Here is a 14,884-nt window from a genome sequence, read left to right as displayed (position 1 = left end):
GCAGACTGTATAATTTTTGCAAAGTTCTAGAATGTTTTGTTACATTTGTATGTTCATTTGCATACATTGTAACTTGATTGTTAACAATCGTCATTATTTTCTATTGTTTACCCTTGTTCCAGAATCATTTGACATGTCGTACATCGAGCGTGATGTACTTTATATTTTGTTTCTACAGTTTCTGCGTGAAGATTTATTTGTTGTTTATTTAAAGAATTGTTTGTTTTTGTTAAAATTTTGGAAATGCTTTCTCGTTTGTGCACGTATAGCTTGCGGTATCCGGACAAACGGCTCCCGGACAATCGGCACCCAGTGGGTTTTTTTTGCATACGCGGACAGTCGGCACCCTGTATATTTGTCGACCTGGACAATCCGCACCTGATTTAATTGTATACCTGGACAAACAGCAACCGATTTAATTGTATACCCGTACAAACGGCACCCAATAAATGCGATCGATAAAGCCCGTCAGCACCATGTTGAACTAATTAGTCTAATCCGCTAATTGCTTTGGTGAAAGAGATGATAAATAAATCCCGTCAACAAACTGTGTTATCAAACCAAGTCGAAGTCCAAAATTTTATTGCATAAACATAATACAATGTTACAGCACAATAAATAATAGTGACATCATATAAGTGTGGATTGATTAACGTTATCTGCTAATTGGTTTAATAACACCTCTAAACAATTCACAAATATCAAAGACAATTGAGCTGAACAGAATTAACAGGTCATTCTGTTACCAGTTGTTAATAAAAAAATATACACGATATTTTACCGAACGGAACTGCCTTTTTTATTAAGATTGGATTTAGTGTTCGTGTGTCGTATGAATAGATATCGTTGCAGGAAATTAAAATGATCCCTTGTCAAACGAAAGTACGGTTGACATTAAATGCATTATTTTTCTCTTTATGCGATATTGTGTTAGTACGTTGATGCTGCATTATCATTTCTTAAAATTGACAAGAAAAAATGGTGATTATTTTATCCGACGACATAAACAAATGTTTCCCTCTACAAGTTTTCCGAGAGTGCAAACGCGTGCAAATCGGGCCATCAAGCAGGAAAAATCGGTATCGAGATTACTGTGCACACACTCGAACCTGTGTATTGTCATACACGCGTCAATTAACTTGTGAGACATCGTGGCCAAGAGCGTTTTTCTCAATCAATCAAAGTCCGACAGAAGTAATACATTTCGGAAAATACATTTTATCTCCCTGTGCTTTACCAATTATCGGTAACTGTAAGATCTTCATTATTTTTTGCAAATATTATTTAATCGTCATTATTGAAAATCCCCGCAAATATTGTCGGCTGGTTTTGTTTTTCACGCTGTTTGTTTTCTGCAATTAGATTACGTTGAACATTGCTTGATGAAATAATTATGTAATCGCTATCAACTAATTATCCCCGTAATTACCGCTGTCGTCACAATTTACAAATACGATTCGTTTCACCGATTTTTAAATGTTCCAAATTTGCAAATTTTGTTAACAAAACGTCTAACCGTCGTCGCTTGTTTTAATCAATTACAAGTGTGAATCGATTTAAAATTAAAACCGGTGCATCCGATGTATTACTTCAAGCGCGGCCGATCAACCTCACCATTACCCAAACAAAATATATGTACATGTATACAATATATAATTTGAAAACACCACAATACACGGAGATGGTACTTTTTATCGCAACGATTCTGTTCATATATATAGCTATGACCGGGTACTTTAAATAGGGTGCCGATTGTCCGGGAGCCGTTTGTCCGGATACCGCAAGCTATACGTGTACAAACAAGAAAGCATTCTGGAACGAGGGTAAACAATAGAAAACGATTTTTAACAATCAAGTTACAATGTATACTAATGTACATACAAATGTAACAGAACATTCTAGAACTTTGCAAAAATTATACGGTCTGCAATATCGAAATATACATGTTCATTCACATTTACCTGTATTTCACCGCGAACCATCAAGGCTGCGGTGGTCCATCGCATTCATGGTGGTCCACTGTGAAATCGATTTGCCGATAACGCCCCGCGGTGTTCAGCCGCTGTCGACTGATCTATTATGATGACAAGGGACAAAATTGTCACAAAACCAGGTTTTCATTGTGAAAAAAAAATCTGATAAAGGGAGAAAACTCAAACTGAACTTTTGAAATGAACAAACAAAATTAACCCCCTTTGTAAGATTGTTTTTTAAAAAAATCTATTTTTAGTCGTGGCAACCTTGACATTGGAGATATTGACGTGATTCTTTCGTGCGACACACCGTCCCATGATGGAAAACAAATGTGCCAAATGATTTTCAAATCTCACAATGAATGACATAGTTATGGCCAGGACAAGCTCATTTATGGCCATTTTTGACCTTTGAACTCAAAGTGTGACCTTGACCTTGGAGATATCGACGTAATTATTTCGCGCAACACACCGTCCAATGATGGTGAACAAATGTGCCAAATTATTTTAAAATCTGACAATGAACGACAAAGTTATGGCCCGGACAAGCTTGTTCCGCCCGCCCGCCAGCCCGCCAGCCAGCCAGCCAGCCAGCCTGCCCGCATTCGCCAATCTAATAACCAGTTTTTTCCTTCGGAAAACCTGGTGAAAAAACCTGGTTAAAAACACCTTCCGATCGCGGTGATTTTCCAGGCTCACAAAAAATTGTCCACGGTGGGAGTGAGGTGATGGCAGAAATTGCGCAAGACATAGTGTACTTGCATTGATTGACCTTCAAATGAGATTTGATTGACAGTGTTTTTTTAGTCATTAAGAAAGGTTGTAGTTGATTGTTGGACGGATGTGCCTTAAAGAACACTTACACAACCTCAACGTTTTTTAAGAGACCAGCATGGTCTGCATAAACAAAAAGTCATGTATTTAGATTTGTAGAGTAGCCTCCATTCCAGTCATGGCCAAATCAATTGTACATATAGTATAGAATTAACCATTTGCATGCTGGGAAATTTGACGTCTGCTAAATGTCGTCTGCTGAATTTCTAAAATTAGCATTTTCTTCGATTTTTTTTCAAAGCATGCTATCAGAATAGCAAACAGTTTGGATCCTGATGAGACGCCATGTTTTGTGGCGTCTCATCTGGATCCAAACTGTTTGCAAAAGCCTTCAAAATTCGGTTTCAGCACTGAAAGAGTTAATACAAGCACTGTCTTAGCCTGTTAGACACACTGAAAAAGGTAGCAGTTTGTACGAGACGTCTGTCCCAGCATACAGCATAGCAAAACATTGTGACAATAAAATCTCATTGGAAGATCGATTTTATTCATTTTGAGCTTAACATCCAAAGTAGGCATGCATGTTTAATTGATTAATTCTTAATCAATTTAACAAAGGGTCGCAATCAAATTTATAGTGTATTGTAAACAACATAAGATCAAAATGGTAAAGAGAGCAATACAAAATGTTGCCACCCTTGAGTAATACAAATAATCACAGCTGGCAAATTATTTAAACAAAGGTGGTATTCCTCATAGTCTAGTCAGGTAAAACTGTCCCACCAACCAACCTAATAAACGAAGAATCAAGAATAACAATAACAAGACTTTATAATTGCCAAGCAATATAATTATGTCCCCTACCGGCTCCACCATTGTCAGAAATATATAAAAAATAATTATTTTGTTATATTTGTTGCCATAGCAACCAGAAATTTTGACGTAGGAACAAAATGAATTGACGTGCATAATGTCCATATTGCCATCTATCCATGTTTAAAGTTTCATGAAAAAATATTAAGAACTTTTAAAGTTATCCCAGGATCCAGAAAAGTGTGACAGACTCACAGACCGACAGACCGACAGACACACAGAGCGCAAACCATAAGTCCCCTTCTGTGACACCGGTAGGGGACCAAAAGCAAGCTGATGCCTAGCTGACCAAAAATGTTCTGCCATTTTCAAATATATAATTAAGACTTATCAATATAGACTTAAATAAATAAAATAAGCTATAAGTCTAGAAGAATCTACTTTAACACATAGATATTAGACATTTAAAATGTTATATATAAATAAAACTAATAAATGTATAAAAAGACTAATATAATTTAGACTTGCACTTGCATAGATTATTAGACACATACATGTTAAACGTTGATAATTATAACCCTTTGAAACTTGTTATCAAACCATTCCTTATCATACCCTCATTAACAAGAAACCATCGGAGACGGGTTATGCTCCCCAAAGTTTTTTTTTTACACAATATTGTACTATATATTCAGGTGAAAGGAAATGTCTTGAGGGCACAGTAGTTGGGGGGACAATAATTTTTTAATAGAAAATTTCAAAGGGCCATAACTCTGTGAAAAAACATCCGACCAGAACCCGCTGATAATATGCACATCTCCTCTTGATAGTGAAGCTTTCCATAAAGTTTCATTGAATTCCGATCATTAGTTGCTGAGAAATAGCCCGGACAAAAATTGTGCACGGACGGACAGACAGACAGATGCACACACAGACAGATGAAGCGGCGACTATATGCTCCCCCAAAAATAAATTTTTGGGGAGCATAATAAATGGCACGGGTATTCTGTGATTTTGTGTAATGTCACAACCTGCTCAGACAGAGATTATAAAACAGCAGAACATCTTATGGTCATAACTGATTATAACACTGCAAATACACCATACATTTAGTACTAATATATTAAAAGTGAACAAGCAAATTCGTTGAATTGATATCCCCCGCGAATATGCTTCTGGACATTAAAGTGTTATATTAAACACTCATAAAATCATTTTTTCAAGATACAAAGGGCCATAACTCTGTTATTAACAGATGGTGTAAAATGCCATTTGGCGTGCATCATCCTCTTATCCATATATATACTCATACAAACAAACTGTTTCTTTTCCATTTTGTAATAAAAACAACCACTTTTAGAAATAACTAGAGCATTGTCACGTTCGTGACGTATACCCCCACATGCCGCATTGAAACAGACTATTTTGCAAGCTGTCTTCACAAAACAAGAGAATCTAAATGGTGATTTTAAAGAATTATTAGGCCATAATTATTTATGGCCATTTTGACCTTTGAACTCTTGAATTCATTTGCATGACATGCTGTCCAATGAACGTGAACAAAATTAATGTACAGAGTCATTTTAAAATCTCACAACGAATGACATAGTTATGGCCCGGACAAGCTCATTTATGGCAATTTTTCACTTTTGTACTCCAAGTGCGACCTTGACCTTGATGATATCGACGTAATTCTTCCGCATGACACATTGTCCAATGATTGTGAACAAATGTACCAAGTAATTTTAAAATCTCACAATGAATGACATAGTTATGGCCCGGACAAGATCATTTACGGCCATTTATGACCTTTGAACTCACAGTGTGACCTTGACCTTGGAGATATCAATGTAATTCTTTCGGGCGACACACCATCCAATAATGGTGAACAAATGTATCAAATGATTTTAAAATCTCACAATGATTGACATAGTAATGGCCTGAACAATCTCATTTATGGCCCTTTTTTACCTTTGAACTCAAAGTTTGACCTCTACCTTGGAGATATCAACGTAATTCTTTTGCGCTACACACCGGCCAATGATGCTGAACAAATGTGCCAAATGATTTTAAAATCTCACAATGAATGACATAGTTATTGCCCGGACAAGCTCATTTATGACCATTTTTGATCTTTGAACTCAAAGTGTGACCTTGACCTTGGAGATATCGACATAATTCTTTCGCATGACATACCGTCCTATGGTGGTGAACAAATTTTCCAAATGATTTTAAAATCTCACAATAAATGATAAAGTTATGGCCGGACATGCATTTTACCTTTCTTTGAACTCAAAGTGTGACCTTGACCTTGGAGATATTGAAGAAATTCTTTCGCACGACACACCGTCCAATGATGGTGAACAAATTTGCCAAATGATTTTTAAATCTCACAATAAATGACAACTCCAAGTGTGACCTTGACCTTTGAGATGTTGACGTTCTTTTTTCACACGACACACTGTCAAATGATGGTGAACAAATTTTCCAAATGATTTTAAAATCTCACAATAAATGATAAAGTTATGGCCCGGACATGCGTTTTACCTTTCTTTGAACTCAAAGTGTGACCTTGACCTTGGAGATATTGAAGAAATTCTTTTGAGCGACACACCGTCCAATGATGGTGAACAAATTTGACAAATGGTTTTTAAATCTCACAATAAATGACAAAGTTATGGCCCGGACATGCATTTGACCTTTAAACTCCAAGTGTGACCTTGACCTTTGAGATGTTGACGTTCTTTTTTCACACAACACACTGTCCCATGATGGTGAACAAATGTACCAAGTTATTTAAAAATCTAACGATAAATTACATAGTTATGGTCCAGACAAACTTTCGGTTTAAAACACACTAAGTGACCCTGTGACCTTGTTTTTGACACGGCGTGACCCATATTTAAACTTGACCTATACATCATCTAGATACAACTTGTGACCAAGTTTGGTGAAGGTTGGATGAAATTTCGGGACAGACAGACCGACAGACAAAGTGACTCCTATATAGCCCCCATTACCAATGGTAGTGGAGGTATAATTATCTTCTTGTATCTTGGGAGCAACCAAAAGCTACCAAGTTGATTGACATAATGTGTCTATTTAATGTGTATTTTATTAAGAATAAATATTAATCAATAAAATAATTTGTTTCCCAATTTGGTTATTCTTGAAGATTGTTCTAATAAAAAAAGCCCCATTCAAATTCACGATAATAGAACAATAAAGTCATTAAAATTATTCGTTGAGACAATTGTTGCAAATGGCTAGGATTTGTCTATCAGATAAAAAAAACAGGATATATATTTGTTAATTTAAAGTGTGATTCTACATTACATCATCACTAGGAAATAATTAATATTTTCAACTGCAATTGGCATTGTCTCCCTTTTCAGTAATGATGCAATTCCTACAACATCAAATATAAACATGCCTCATGCATTTTTATGTTGTTGTTTTTTTCAATAAATGTATTTCAGTGCAGGAATTGATGATAAATCTTCTTGATATATTTTTTTAATCTTCCAGGATAAAATAAAATACTTTCACTCTTAATACCCCCAAAATGGAATACAAACTAATTTGTTCTGACTGGCATTATATAAGTTTAATATTAAGTCACATAAACAAAGACACTGTAACCTTACCCCCAGATATTTTCCCATTGTCTGGAAGCTGTACCGCAACCCCAAATCCTCCAAGTTTGACGGGGGCGGAGTTTTCAGTTGAGGCCAAGAGGACACAATGTGGTTTCAGGTCCCGATGAATGATCCCGTTGGCGTGGCAGTACCGTAATGCCTCAAGAATCTGACGAATGTAGTGACTGGGAAAAAAAACCCACATAAATTGCAGGATTCATTCAGCCTATAGTCGGGAAACTGGGCTTGCATTTAACATCTTTGACTTTTAATAAGGAAATTTTCCAATTCTTGCAGCTATATGCGCTTTTTTCATGTAAATGTCAAACTTATGAAGCCATAATAGATGGGTTTTTTATAGACATAATCACACTCTTTGTCAATTTCAAATAATTTGCATTTAATGAACAAGGTATTACTAAGTACAGGCTAAGCAAGTCTTTAATGCACTTGAACACATTGACATGAGCCTGTTTCTGGGAAAACGAGGCTTAATGCATTTGCGTAAAGTGTAGTCCCAGATTAGCCAGGACAGTCGGCACAGGCTAATGAGAAAGGAAACTTTCCGCATATTCTGGATATTTGCTTAAGAGACTTCATTTCAACTAAAAATACCATAAAAGCGGTAATTGTCCCTGATTAGCATGTTTGGACTTTCTCACAGCAATGTTTATTTAACAAGAGGGCCTGAAAGGCCCAAAGTCGCTCACCTGAGAGGAAAGGAACTGACCTGTTCTGTGCAGCACAAGATGTCATTAGAACAAAATGTTCTTACCAACTTTCATGACTAGTGAACACCCTGGCAGCCACATTTTTCAACAGACCACAAACATTTTCATACACATCCAAGATATCATTTAACAAATATTCTGACAAAGTTTCATGAAGATTCGTGAATTCATATAAGGAAAAATGACCCGCCCCTAGTGGCCATGTTTTTCGAGCAACTGGAACCATTTTCGAACTTGTCCAAGATATCATTGCGACAAATCTTCTGACAAAGTTTCATGATGATCGGACAATAAATACGGGTTCTAGAGTGTTAACAAGGTTTTACTATAGCTATATAAGGAAAAATGCCACGCCCCCTTGGTTGCCATGTTTTTCCACCAACCAGAACCATTTTTGAACTCATCCAAGATATAATTGGTACAAATCTTGTGATCAAGTTTCATGATGATCAGACAATAAATGTGGTCTCTAGAGTGTTAATAAGGTTTTACTTAAGAAATATATAGCCATATTAGGAAAATGCCCGGCCCCCTGGTGGCCATGTTTTTAAAGCAACTGAAACCATTTTCAAACTCATCCAAGGTATCATTGGGACAAATCTTCTGACAAAGTTTCATGAAGATCGGAAAATTAATGTGGCCTCTACAGTGTTAACAAGGTTTTAATATAGCCATATAGGGAAAAATGCCCCGCCCCCTGGCGGCCATGTTTTTCAACCAACCTGCATCATTTTGAACTCATCCAAGATATTATTGGGATGAATCTTCTGACCAATTTTCATGAAGATCGGAAAATAAATGTGGACTCTAGAGTGTTAACAAGATTTTACAATAGCCATATATAGCCATATAAGGAAAAATGCCCCGCCCCTTGGCAGCCATGTTTTTCAAGCAAACGTTACCATTTTCAATCTCATCCAAGATATCATTAACACCAATCTTCTGACCAAATTTCATGAAGATTGGACAATAAATGTTGCCTCTAGTGTGTTAACAAGGTTTTACTAAAGTCATATATAGCCATATAAGGAAAATTGCCCCTCCCCCTGGTGGCCATGTTTTTAAAGCAACCGAAACCATTTTCGAACTCATCCAAGATATCATTGGGACAATTCTTCTGACCGAGTTTCATGAAGATCAGAAAATAAATGTGGCCTCTAGAGTGTTAACAAGGTTTTACTAAAGCCATATAAGGAAAATGCCCCGCACCCTTGCGGCCATGTTTTTCAACCAACCGGCATCATTTTTGAAGTTGTCTAATATATTATTGGGATAAATCTTCTGACCAAGTTTCATGAAGATCGGACAATAAATGTGGTCTCTAGAGTGTTAACAAGATTTTACTATAGCCATATAAGGAAAAAAGCCCTGCCCCCTGGTGGCCATGTTTTTAAAGCAACCGAAACCATTTTCTAACTCATCCAAGATATCATTAGGACCATTCTTCTGACTAAATTTCATGAAGATCGAAAAATTAAAGTGGCCTCTAGAGTGTCAACAAGGTTTTACTATAGCCATATAAGGAAAAATGCCCCGCCCCCTGGCGGCCATGTTTTTCAACCAACCGGCACCATTTTCGAACTCGTCTAATATATTATTGGGATGAATTCTCTGACCAAGCTTCATGAAATTTTGAAAATAAATGTGGCCTCTAGAGTGTTAACAAGATTTTACTATAGCCATATTCAGCCATAAAAAAAATTGCCCCGCCCCTTGGCAGCCATGTTTTTCAAGCAAACGTAACCATATTCGAACTCATCCAAGATATATCATTGAGACCAATCTTCTGACCAAATTTCATGAAGATTGGACAATAAATGTGGCCTCTAGAGTGTTAACAAGGCAAATTTTGACGCCAGACGACACACGACGGACAAAAGGCGATCACAAATACTCACCATGAGCACGTAGTGCTCAGGTGAGCTAAAAATTAAAGCAGCTGAGAAGGAGTTACTGGCCCTTGCCTACCTAGCGACTGCCTCGCTGTATACGAATCCTGACAGGGCTCTCTTGACGATCTCAAAACACAGGTCTGCACCTTCCATGCTTAAATGACAAACAAAGCAACCGTTTTAACCCTTTCCCACTCAGAAGCAAAGTGAAAATGGCTATGTGAAAACAGCATAAAACCAGAACAGCCTGTGAGAAACTCACCGTCTGTTGAAGTTTTATGCTGTTTGCTGCTCATCAGTATCTAAGGATTGGAAATGAAGCCTTTAAAACTTGAATTTAGTAAGAAAGGTCTTAAATTAAATGTAACTTTCTAAGGAAAAAAAAAAGGTATATATAAGTGGTAAAGAGTTTAGACAATTTGTAAGGGAAACCTTATCCGAATTTATAAACATTATCCAACTACAGACAATATTATATTAAACTGAACCTGCTATTTGAACCTTATCTTGCATATTAAAATTGGGAAAAATACACTATTGTATCCATGTAACATTTATATATGGACCTTGCTCTGTGAAAAGGGGGTTTAATGCATGTGCGTAAAATGTCGTCCCAGATAAGGCTAATCAGAGATGACACTTTCCGCCTAAACAAGATTTTTGCTAAGAAGAGACTTTCTTGAAACGAAAATTATCATAAAATCCAATGGTGTCGTCCCTGATTAGCTTGTGCAGACTGCACAGGGTAATCTGCATAAAACGACACTTTGCACACATGCATTGAACCTCTCTTTCACAGAACATGGCCCATATTTTATACTTTTTTTCCCACTGAGAACTCTCCATATGTTGAATAGGGGTCACACAAAAAATAATGACATAATGGAACTGTGTACATATATAAAGATGCTTAGGTCATTCCTAAATTAAGTAAATATTATAATTTATGTGACATGCTCATCCAGTGTAAGCAAATCTGTCAGCCCTTGGACTAAACAAGTAAAAAAAACAAAGAAGGTCAAGGAAAACAGGGCTTAATGCATGTGCGTAAAGTGTTGTAACAGATTAGCCTGTGCAATCTACACAGGCTAATCAGGGACAACACTTTACGCCTTAACTGGATTTTCTTTCAGAATATACTTTTTTGAAACAAAAAATCCATAAAAGGGTTAAGTGTTGTCCCTAGATAGCCTGTGCTGATAACACAGAACACAGGCTAATCTGGGACAACATTAATGAAAATGCATTAAGCCCCTTTATCACAGAGCAAGTCTCAGTTCAATGAGTAACCTGTGGCAGGTGACACGGACTGGAGCACGAGGCCCAGGCAAGATATGGATAAGCATGGTCAATACTTGTCGTTACTTTTCATTAGGCACATGTTGACCAAGCTAATATTTGTAATTTGTATTGGCAGCATTAACTTATGTGCAATAACTTATACCAAGTATGGAGTCCGATGGTTTATTATACCTTATGGGATTTCCAGTCCGATCACGAGTTCAGAAAATTAATATTCAACTAGGCAGAAACAAATTTAAAAAGGAATTCTTCATTACCTACACACCAAAAGCATTTGGAGCAAAAAACTACATTCAATCAAGGCAAACAGTATACATTCCATTTGCTATACATGTAAGCCCTTTCAAAAAGAAAAATAATAAAATGTGTTTCAAACAAAAAGAATAACTTTTAGTGAAATAGACATCCCATTATCCCTCTTTAGAAAGCCTTATTTTTTTGGTGGACATTTTTTTTGTAATGTCCCTCAAACACACTGACAGACCTGAAGAAATTAAAATTTACTATCAGTATAATTCCTCAAGTAATGAATGCAATATTAAATAACAAATTTTCATTTAATGCATGTACAGAAAGTGCTGTCACCAGATTAGCCTCTGCAGTGCACAAATAATTAAGTCTCTTTTAAATGAAAAATCCTATGTAGGTGTAAGGTGTTGTCCCTGATTTGACTGTGCAGACTGCACAGGCTAATCTTCGACAACATTTTACTCATATGCATTTAACTTTGATTTCTCAGAGTGCAGCTCAAATATTGAATTAATACCAGGGCTACAAGCTTAACAAAAAAAATCTTCATGCCATAACTGAGCTTTTGCCTGAGGGACCCAGTCTATTGATTTACATGCCAGAAAGTGTCAAAATAAGTCCTCCAAATGGACTGGTTTTTAATTACATTTGGGACTCTATTTCACAGGCAATCTGTTGACAAGACTGTATCTGGACATCAAATAAGTTCATATTGCAACTGTTGTACTGCAGTGGATATGGTAGATTTTGCCAGAAGTTTTATGCAGAAAGCATAATTTCAATTAAAACAAGAGCACCGCATAACGGGTGCCAACGCTCGGCTGAGGGTGCATTTTTGAATAAATGAAACCTTGTCAAATTTTTTTTTTTTAGAGGTCACAGTGCATGACCTTGACCTTAGACCAAGTGAACCAAATATGTGTGTGGCGTGTAGAACTCGTGAAGGTGCAACTACATATGAAGTTTCAAAGTTGTAGGTGGAAGCACTATGATTTGGAGCCAATGTTCAAAACCTTGACAAAATGTTAAGGTTTTAGCCTACGCGGACGGCGGAAGACACAACACCACGACGAACGCTACACTACGAGCTGGCTATGACAATACCTCGGGTTTTCTCCGAAAACAGCCAAGCTAAAAATGTTTCAAATGGGAATAGAATGCAGTGGTACTGGCCCCCTATATAAAGTGCCTCAAATTTGCCTTTAATAAACAAAGTTTATTTGTAAAAAAGTTTTTCTGCTTATTTTTAAATAGGTATAATTAAAATTCCTGCTTTTTTAAATGGGTATAATAGAAATTTAGAAGTAAAATTTGATAATTAACTTGTATTAATAAGGAATTTACTTGTCTTTGGAAAAATTGTCAGACATAACTTATCCGTCTCTCAGCACAATGGTCCAAGTTATTTAGTAAAGGATTGTAATGTTACAGACAAAAACATATTTTATTTAACACCCCATCAAAGTTATTTAACAAATAAAACATTAGCCTTCTCAATCATATGCTACAAAGATTTACCAACTTAAAGTCAAAGGACTGTTGAAAGTCAAATTCTTTTAGTGCATCTGTGGTGGATGCAACTGCGTCACATGTTTACAAAATAATGCCCGAGCTTTTAAGTTCCATTATCTTCCTTTGCCTTAAATTGGATCAGACGGATGTAGAGAGGATGCATACACTAACTGTCTAAGATTCCCTGAAAGTGACTGCTTCAAACTTACATTGGGGAAATCAGCACTGTGGAACATAATAGGTAGAGAAAAGCTGTCCAGTTGAGACCAAAATTTGTTTTGTTTTCCCCAAGTTGAGGACAGTGTTTTAACTATTTTTCTTTTTTCAATAAACTTTAAATTAGTGTAATAAAACAAAGAATATGATGCACAATATTACTTGCAATATTGCACAGGCTTATCTGGGACGACACTTAACGCACATTTTTTCACAGAGCGAGTCTCATATATATGATGGGGATCAATACATACTACTAAAACATGGTCATTTCCTACCACAAATAATATCAGCTTCATGTTCATAAATAATTGTCTCCATTACATCTGCCATTCAATTAAATGTCTCTTGTCAACCCCCTGGGAGGCCGGGTAATCAATTTTCCACTGAACAGAGTAGCTGTTAGGTAACAGGTCAGGATCTGTTTTAGCTGTGGTATCCATCGGTAACAGGTCAGTATCTGTTTTAGCTGTGGTTTCCATCGATTACAGGTCAGGATCTGTTTTAGCTGTGGTATCTATCGGTAACAGGTCAGGATCTGTTTTAGCTCGGGTATCCATCAATACATCCATGGATCAATTGATTAACCCTGTACTACTTAGATATATATTTTGACACATTTGTAATCCATCAGAAAGTTAAATTTAATTAAAAACCTTTCTTACTAGATTCAATTTTTAAAGGCTTTTACCAACCCTTAGATAGTGATGAGCAGCAAACAGCATAAAACCTGAACAGACTGCGAGTTACTCACATGCTGTTCTGGTTTTATGCTGAATGAAAAGTCACAAAGCCATTTTCAGTTTGCCTCTGAGTTTATAAGGGTTAATATAGAATCATACATTTACTTGCATTTGACATTTTCTAGTGAAAGACATTAGTACAAATGTACAAGTATGTTTTACAAATTTGGTCACCTTCATAATAACTCTTAAATAAACATATCTAACATTCAACAAAACACAACAATACATGATTTTCACCTTTTACGTTTAATTTCCATGGCTGTAGTGTTTCTAAAGTTGTTCTTAAAATTTAAAACACATTTTAAACAAGCCTTTAAATGTGACTGTGTCTGATTGGTACAGAAATCATACGCTTCTAAAAATGTGCAATGTTGGTACTTTTTATTAAAAATTCCTTCTGTTCACTCATTATAATTTAATAAATTAAGTTTTGTCCTGAATGTAATGTTCTTGATTTTAAAGTGAGGTTCTTGACTTAAATAAAATAGAACATGTCTCTGTGTCCATTAATATGTATATTACACATAGTCATTACACACTGGTTTGTATTGTTTCCTTCTTCATTATTTAAACTCATGCATGGTCTTTGACCGATCTGAACGACTAACAGCCATACAATTTATGTACTTACAACAAAACCATGCAACAGTCCTATTCTAAGAAAAATACTTGCATCAAATGAAAGATATTTAATCACATGTAATTTCATTAATAAGTTGTTCACATTCAAAAGTTTTACTCCATATTTTCAGCAGATGTTACACAAATGACCTTCAAAAACACAAAATTCTTGCAACATTGTTGTATTTGTACCACCTGTATTGTTTTAAAATGCCTGATAAAAGCAGTGTATTTTGAAATCAATAAAGTTAAGCACCGTTACATTTCAATGTATTATCTTCACAACAAAACAATGTTCATCACTTCACTGACAATCATGCACACCTATTCAAGTAATTCTCTAGAGCAGTTCACACAAGTATTATAACTTCCAAATAACGCCCAGCAAAATGGCATCAAAGAATTCAAATAATCATA

At 36.0% G+C, this 14,884-nt stretch overlaps 1 protein-coding gene across 8 annotated transcripts in view; it reads right to left on the bottom strand.

The window, feature by feature from the left end:
- LOC127833572 (peripheral plasma membrane protein CASK-like) overlaps positions 1-14,884 on the bottom strand; it is a 184,186-nt gene that overhangs the window by 93,706 nt on the left and 75,596 nt on the right. For all 8 annotated transcript variants that reach the window (XM_052358900.1, XM_052358899.1, XM_052358905.1 and 5 more), the window contains exons 5-6: positions 9,898-9,975; positions 7,208-7,383 (exon numbers count right to left, since the gene is read on the bottom strand). In XM_052358900.1, coding sequence (XP_052214860.1) covers positions 7,208-7,383; positions 9,898-9,975 — 254 coding nt within the window. The remainder of the gene's footprint in view (positions 1-7,207; positions 7,384-9,897; positions 9,976-14,884) is intronic.

The sequence above is a fragment of the Dreissena polymorpha genome, chromosome 6, assembly GCF_020536995.1.
Source record: "Dreissena polymorpha isolate Duluth1 chromosome 6, UMN_Dpol_1.0, whole genome shotgun sequence".
Classification (NCBI taxonomy): domain Eukaryota; kingdom Metazoa; phylum Mollusca; class Bivalvia; order Myida; family Dreissenidae; genus Dreissena; species Dreissena polymorpha.
Note: the sequence above shows the minus strand (reverse complement) of the source record. Positions and strands in the feature narration are given on the sequence as shown.